This window comes from Mustela nigripes, chromosome 13, assembly GCF_022355385.1.
Source record: "Mustela nigripes isolate SB6536 chromosome 13, MUSNIG.SB6536, whole genome shotgun sequence".
Taxonomy (NCBI): Eukaryota; Metazoa; Chordata; class Mammalia; order Carnivora; family Mustelidae; genus Mustela; species Mustela nigripes.
Genome location: NC_081569.1, coordinates 69,638,322 through 69,646,680, shown reverse-complemented (window position 1 = coordinate 69,646,680; position 8,359 = coordinate 69,638,322). Strand labels below are relative to the sequence as shown.

Sequence of the window (8,359 nt, the reverse complement as noted above, 5' to 3'; positions counted from 1 at the left end):
CAGCGCCTCGAGCACCACCCACTCCGCGGACACCCAGACGGGGGACGCCCCACCCTCGACGAGAGTCCTTGCAAACAGAAACAGATATCGACTAAAAGGCGGGACTTGTCCCCTGTGTGGACGTATAATAACAGTGAACAAGGGTAGGTTCCAATTGCAGGGGAAACCAGGTCACAGGACGAAAGCAGCCTTTTAGCGCATCTTTGCGACACTGTCGCGTTTCGTTGGTTCCGTGCCGTAAAAACAGTCGCGGAGCCGCCCCCAGCCGAGGCAGCGGCAGACGAGCGGGGCAATGGCGGATATGGAGGACCTCTTTGGGAGCGACGCCGACAGCGATGCTGAGCGTAAAGGTGGGATCGGTTGGGCTTCAGGGGGAGGCGTGCGTGTAGGGGCTTCTGCGGCGGGAGCCCGACGGCGGTCCAGTTCCGGGTCTGCGAACCCTCGGGCACTGCGGGCCAGTGGTGCCGCTTCCTCCACTCCTTCCTCAGCGCCCCCTGCACTCCCGGCGGTACCAGCCTCCCAGGGCTGGCGGGAATGGAGGGACAAACAGCGTGAGCCTCGGGGTTCTTGGTGTGCGTGGAGCATGCGGTGCCTGGGAGCGTGTGGGGCGGAGGGGGGCGCGGGGCAAGGGTGGCGGCGCGGACGAACCTGCGCAGCCCGCCTCGGAATCTTGGGGTCCTGCTCCGTCCTGTCTCGCAAGTAAGGGCTCTTCGTGAATGAATGGGCATTGGGTGCTCGGGAACACCGGGACGAGATGGATGGATTTACTGAGGGGTTCGGGAAAGCCACCTGATTGAAGCCAGGGTGTGGCGTGGTGCGGAGTTTGAAATGCCTGGGATGAGGAAGACTGGCGGGATCCGGCGATCCGGCTGTACAGAGGCGTTGCGCACCGGAGACGGCGTGTCTTCTGAGAGCCTCTGCAGAAACTGGAATTCCCTGAGTCTGTGGTATTAGATTGGAGAGCGTATGGGGGAATCAGCGTTTGATTTAGAGAGATAAAGGATTTGTTGATGAAATGATTATTGGTGCATGGAAATATTTCTGGCATAAAGACCGTAGATAGTTTGAGTTTGAAATATGTATGGGAGTTATTTGAAGTAAGAATGGCCCCAAGATCCAAGTTCAGAATTCTTGCAACCTTCCAGGTTCAGAGTAACGTATCTACTTTTCCCCTCAGCAAAATGCGTTATTGTGGTTGCTCTTTTTTCTCTAACTCCTATTTATCTATCTATCTATTTATTTATTTTTAAGAGTGTAGTGAAGGGAGTACTAGTGGAAATGTAAAGTGAGGGCTCTATGGAGACGCGCGTTTGGGAGGTTCTAATCAGGATGAGTCCGGAAGTATAGAGTCCTGTGTACTAACTCTTGTTCTATTACCTTTGCTAATGTTTTCATCCCCCCCCCCCTTATTTTTACTTGTCTGTATCCCACTTGCCTTTCAAGGCACAGTTTTATGTGAGCTCTCCCGTGACTCACTGTTATAAAGTTCATTCATTCAATAAATCTGCATTGAGCCCCCTATCATGTTCCAGCACTTTGCTAGGTTTTGGGGATAGAATGATGAAAAGATTGTCTCCTGTTGCCCCACCGGCTTACCTGGATGTTTAATACTATTTGATAAGTACTTGGATGGGTAGAAGCAATAGTTTAGTAAGTGTACCCTGCACTTTCTCCTATTGCAAACTCAGTGTATGGGGAAGTGACGTATGGAGATGGTTGCTTCTCTGGGCTTTATATTTTACTTTCTTGTGAGTCTGTTGCTGCTTTTTTCCATGTTATCATTAGATAATAGGATGCTATAAGATTTACTTCTAAATTTGTCCTTGAAGGTTGCTCTTTGATCTTGAAGGTAGTATGGATGTGACAGGGTAATTCCTGTTAGGCCTAACCTATTTCATTATGTCCTTGCACTAAGACAGCTGTGGAAAATATCTACACCTGACAAACTTTTTGCATAGCAATGGGTAGAATCTCTACCTAGGCCCAACGTGTTTCTTTTATGTATAATTGTGCCCGGTGTCTTTAATTTCTTTCAACAAAGAATTTCTTAAATTCTTCAACAATTGTAGCTTTAATTGTATAAATCTTGCACCTCCTGAGTTAAATTTCTTCCTAAGTATTTTATCCTTTTGGATACTATTGCAGGGGAAGTTGTTAACTTAATTTCATTTTTGGATTTTTCATTGTTAGTGTATAGAAATACAACTGATTTTCTTGTATCTTGCAACCTTGCTATAGCTGTAATTGGTGTGTGTGTGTGTGTGTGTGTGTGTGTGCATTCTGTAGGATTTTCCACATAGGAGATCATGGCTTCTATAAACGGAGAGTGTTTTAACTTTTTTTTTTTTAATTTGGATGGTTTTCTTTTTCTTGCCTAATTGCCCCAGCTACAACTTTTTGTACAGTGTTGAATAGAAATTGTGAGAATGGACATCCTAGTTTTGTTTCTAATCTTAGGGAGAAAGCATCCATGCTATCACAATTACCTATGTTAGCTGTGGGTTTTTGTAGATGCCCTTTATCAGGTTGAGGAAATTCACTTCGGTTCCTAGTCTGTTGAGTACTTTTATGATGAAAGGTGTTGGATTTTGTCAAGGGCCTTTTCTGCATTAATTAAGATGCTCACTTTCCTTTACTCTGTTAGTATGGTCATATTAATGTTGGACCGCCATTGTATTCCTAGGATAACTCCCACTTGGTCATGGTGTGTATCCTTTTAATATGCTGCTGGGTTCAGTTTCTTAGTATTTTGTTTAGTATTTTTGCATTTGTATTTGTAAGAGGTATTGGTCTGTAGTTTTCTTTTTGTGTGACATCTTTAGAATGAGTTAGGAAGTGTTCGCTTTGCTTCAAGTTTTTGGGAGACTTTGAGGATAGGCATTCATTCTTTAAACATTTGGTAGGATTCACCAGTGACCACCTGGTCCTGGGCATTTCTTTGTTGGATTTTTTTCTCTTTCTTTCTTCTTTCTTTTTTTTTTTTTTTTTTTTAAGATTTTATTTATTTGACAGATGGAGATCACAGAGAAGCAGGCAGAGAGAGAGGAGGAAGCAGGCCCCCTGCTGAGCAGAGAGCCCCATGCGGGCTCGATCCCAGGACCCTGGGATCGTAACCTGAGCCGAAGGCAGAGGCTTTAACCCACTGAGCCACCCAGGCACCCCTTTCTTTCTTTTTTTAAAGTGGGCTCCATACCCAACATGGGGCCTGAACTCAGGACCTTGAAATCAAGAGTCACATGCTCTACCAATTGAGCCAGCCAGCTGCCCCATGTTTGTTGGAAATTTTTTGATTACTGATTCAAACCCCTACTTGTTATAGGTCATTTCAGATTTTGTATTTTGTCTTGAATCAGTTTTGGTAGTTTTGGTAGTCTTTTGTCTAGGGATTAATCCATTTCATTTAAATAATCTAATATGCTGGCATAAAATTGTAGTATTTTCTTCTAATCCTTATTTCTGTAGGGTTGGTACTAATGTCAGTAATGTCAGCTGTCTAATGTCAGCTATAAGTAATTTGAGTCGTCTTTTTTTCTTGGTCTGTCTGGCTAAAGGTTTGTCAGTTTTGTTATTATTTCAAAGCACAAACTTTTTGTTTCATTGATCCTTTTATTTTTTTTCTTCTCCATTTCATTTATTTCTACTCTAATCTTTATTTTTTTTCCCTCCTTCTTGCTTTGGGTTTAGTTTTATCTAGTTCCTTAAAGTGAAAGGTTGGGTTATCAGTCTGAAAATCAATCTTTCTTTCTTTCAGCTCTACACCCAACATGGGGCTTAAACTCAAAAAACCCGAGATCAAGAGTTGCATGCTCTATTGACTAAGCTGGCCAGGCTCCCCTTTTCTTTTTTAATGTGGGTGTTTACAACTACAGATTTTCCTTTTAGCACTGTTTTTTCTATATCCCTTACCTTTTGGTATCCTGTATTTTCATTATCTGAAAATATTTTAAATTTCATTTTTATTTCTTCTTTGAGCCCTTAGTTGTTTGAGTGCATTGTATAATTTCTATATATTTGTTCATTTTCCAGATTTGCCTTTGGTACTGAATTCCATTTCATCCTATTGTGGTCAGAAAAGATACAGCCTTCTTCAATTTATTAAGATTTATTTTGGGTCCTAAGTTCGGGTCTATCCTAGAGAATGTTCAATGTGCATTGTGGGGAAGAAGTATTCTGTTGATGTCTGTATGTCTGTTTGGTTCCTCCATTTCCTCATTGATCTTCTTTCTAGTTCTGGCTCTTACTGTAAGTGGGGTATTGAAGTTTCCAACTAACGATTCTATTTGTGTATTTGACAGAGACACAGCAAGAGAGGGAACACAAACAGGGAGAGGGAGAGGGAGAAGCAGGCTTCCCGCCTAGCAGGGAGCCCAGTGGGGCTCAATCCCAGGACTCTGGGATCAAGACCTGAGCTAAAAGCAGATGCTTAACGACTGAACCACCCAGGCACCCCAAATAAAAAACCTTAAAAAAAAATTTATTTTGTTTCATATTAGTATGATCTCTATAGCTCTCTTTTGGTTGTTTTTTACATGAAATATCTTTTTCCATCTTTTCACTTTCAGCCTATTTGGGTATGTGGTTCTTAAGTGAGACCCTTGTAGAAAGCATATATATGGATCACTTTTAAAATTCTCCAATTTCTGCCTTTTCATTGGAGAAGCTAATCCATTTTCATTTAAAATGATTACTGATAAAGACTAATGCTATTTTGTTTTCTTTTTTTTTTTTTCTTAAGATTTTATTTACTTATTTGAGAGAGAGAACATTAGTGGGCAGAGGGAGAGGGAGAAACAGAATCTGCTGAGCAGGGAGCCCCACACAGGGCTGAATCCCAGTACCCCGGGATCATGACCTGAGCCAAAGGCAGACACTTAACTGACTGAGCCACCCAGGTGCCCCCATTTTACTATTTTCTATATGTCATATCTTTTTTGTTCCTCAGTTCCTGTATTATTGTTGTCTTTTAAGACTGATTCTCGTTTAGGGTACTGTTGATTTCCTTCCTGTTTCTTTCTTTCTTTCTTTCTTTTTTTTTTGTATAGTTTTTACTTTTCTTAGCAGTTACTAAAATGTTAACAGTTAACATTTTAATTTATAATAATCTATTTTGGATTAATGCCAACTTTATTTTAGTAGTATACAGAAACATTTTTTCTCTATATTGTTTACTCTCTCTTGTCCTTATGTTGTTATTGTCACAAATTACATCTTTATACATTGTCTTCCCAGTGATGTGGTTTTATAATTATTGTTTTATGTTACTATGTTTTAAACCGAATCGAAAAAGGAGTTACCAGAAATACATTGATGTTGATTTAGGATTACCTATTTAGTTACCTTTACTATTGTTCTTTATTTCTGAATGTGGATTCAAATTACTGTCTGTTGTCCTTTCATTTCAGCTAGAAAGGCTTCCTTTAGGAAGCAGGCCTGCTAGCAACCAGCTGTTTTTGTTTATCTGGGAATGTGTTAATTTTGCCAGTTTGTTTTTATTGAGGTGAAACTCCTATAACATAACTTAAAAAAAAAAAAAGATTTTATTTATTTATTTGACAGAGAGAGATTACAAGTAGGCAGAGGGGCAGTCAGAGAGAGGAGGAAGCAGGCTCCCATCAGCTCCCTCCCCGATGTGGGGCTCCATCCCAGGACCCTGGGATCATGACCTGAGCTGAAGGCAGAGGCTTTAATCCACTGAGCCACCCAGGCACCCCAAAGGTAGCTGTTTTAAAGTGAGCAATTTCGTGATATTTAGTACATTTACAGATTCTATCTTTTGACTGTTTGAATAGTGATGCTGTGAACCTTTGTGTACAAGTATTTGAGTGCCTGTTTGCAGTTTTCCTGAATATATATACAGGGTTGGAATTGCTGAGACTTATGGTAATTCTTTTACTTTTTTAGGAGCAAGTAACTAAACCATTTTCCATAGCAGCTGGACCATTTTATGTTACTACCAGCAAAGTTTGAGGGTTTCTTTTTTCTTTTTCTTTTTTTTTTTTTTACATCTTCGCCAACAGTTAGCGTCTTTCTTTCTTTCTTTCTTTCTTTCTTTCTTTCTTTCTTTCAGTAGGCTCTATGCCCAGCATGGAGCCCAGCACAGGGCTTGAACATCACTCTGAGATAAAGACCTGAGCTGAGATCAAGAGTTGGACTCCTAACCCACTGGTCACCCAGGCACATGCATACTTTTTCTTTTTTTAATGTAGCGATCCCTGTTGGTGTTAAGTGGTATCTCATTGTGGTTTCGATTTGCATTTCCTAATGGCTAAGGTTGTGGAGGAACTTTTCATGCGCTCATTGGCTATTTGTATATATAGCTTTGGAGAAATGTCATTTCAAGTCCTTTGACTATTTTTTTTTTTAACATTAATTTTATTTATTTATTTGGGTGAGGGAGAGAGAGAGAGAGTGAGCACAAGAGGGGGGAGGGTCAGAGGGAGAAGCAGACTTCCTGCTGAGCAGGGAAACTGATGTGGGACTCACTCCTGGGACGCCAGGATCATGATTGGAGCTGAAAGTAGTCACAACCAACTGAGCTACCCGGGCACCCTCTTTTGTCTGTTTTTTTAATTGGGTTGCCTTTTGTTGAGTTGTAAAAATTTTTTAAATATTCTGGATACTACGTACTTAGCAGATATGTGGTTTGCAAATATTCCCCCCATTTTTAAATTGTTTTTTCACTTTCTTGATGTCTTTTGTTGCATAGAAGGTTTTCACTTTGAAAAAGTCCAATTTATCTATTTCTTTTTTTTTTTTTTTTTAAGATTTTATTTATTTATTTGACACAGAGAGAACACAAGTAGGCAGAGAGGCAGGCAGAGAGAGAGAGGAGGAAGCAGGCTCCCTGCTGAGCAGAGAGCCCGATGCGGGACTCGATCCCAGGACCCTGAGATCATGACCTGAGCCGAAGGCAGCGGCTTAACCACTGAGCCACCCAGGCGCCCATCTATTTCTTATGTCAGTCATATCACTTTCATTCTGACGTATAGTTTTGCTGGGAATAGAATTCTTGGTTTACAGGGTTTCTTTTGGCACTTTGAATAGGTCATGATTTTGATGAGAAGTCATTGTTATCCAGGATTCCTTGTGTGGGACAAGTTGCTTTTCTTGATGCTTTCAGCATTCTTTTTAAATTAAAAAAAAATTTTTGGTCTTTGTCTTTAACAGTTTGATAATGAGGAATATATGTGTGGATCTCTTTAACTTTATCCTCTTTGGCATTAACTAAGGTTTTTTGAATGTCTTTCATCACATTTGGGATGTGCTTGGCCATTATTTCTTCAAATAATCTTTCTGCCCTTTTTCTTTTTCTGGGACTCCCTTTATGTATATGTTGGTACATTTGATGGTATCCCACAAATCTTTTAGATTTTGTTCATTTTTCTTAATTTTTTCTCATCTGTTCCTCATTTGATCTTAATTGACCTATTTTAAAGTTTGCTGATTTTTCTCTCTAATTATATCTGCTGTTTAGCTCTGTTAGTGAAATTTTCACTTCATTTATTGTATTTTTCAACTCCAGGATTTCTGTTTGGATCTTTTAAAATAATATCTTTTTTTTTTTTTTTTTTAGATATCTGTCTTTTTATTGATATTCTCTATTTGGTAAAACATCATTTTCATTTTCTGGGCTTCTTCAGGGACAGTTTCTAGCCTTTTTTCATACATATGGGCTGTACTTCCTTGTTTCTGTACATTTCCTTTTACTTTTTTCTTAGTAACCGGCTATTTTGAATATTCTAATGTGGCAACTTAGGAAGCCTCATTCTCTCCCCTCCTCAGGATTTGTTGTTGATGTTTGTTGTAGTGATTCTTTTGAACTAATTCAGTAAGGTCCACGATCTCTGCTGTGTGTGGCCACTGAACTCTGTCCCATTAATTTGTGATTGGACAGAAATTTCCTTAAATTCCGAGAACCAAAACAAAAACCAACCAACAAACAAATCCAATACAAAACAAAACCTCCCGTTCTTTGCAGAGACTCAACCAGGCAGTTTAAAACCTGTTTATGCCTTCATTTCTTGCTTGTGCAGAGCCTGAAGGTCAGCCACACATGAGATCTTACTGCCCTCTCAGTTCTTTCCTGAGCATATGCACAGTCCTGGGCAAGTGTGTGGACTTCCCAGATATCTAATAATATGTGGGAGCTTTTAAAAGCCCTTACTTCGGGACGCCTGGGTGGCTCAGTTGGTTAAGCAGCTGCCTTCGGCTCAGGTCATGATCCCAGCGTCCTGGGATCGAGTCCCACGTCGGGCTCCTTGCTTGGCAGGGAGCCTGCTTCTCCCTCTGCCTCTGCCTGCTATTCTGTCTGCCTGTGCTCTCTCTCCACCCCCCCCCTCTGATAAATAAATAAAATCTT

General features: G+C 40.6%; 1 protein-coding gene across 1 annotated transcript in view; it reads left to right on the top strand.

The window, feature by feature from the left end:
* The first annotated feature begins 228 nt into the window (after positions 1–228).
* Positions 229–8,359, top strand: part of LOC131999764 (RNA polymerase-associated protein LEO1) — a 44,972-nt gene continuing 36,841 nt past the window's right edge. Inside the window, exon 1 of the mRNA XM_059372835.1 lies at positions 229–350. Within this exon, the coding sequence (XP_059228818.1) occupies positions 293–350 (58 nt within the window). The 5' untranslated portion in view covers positions 229–292. The remainder of the gene's footprint in view (positions 351–8,359) is intronic.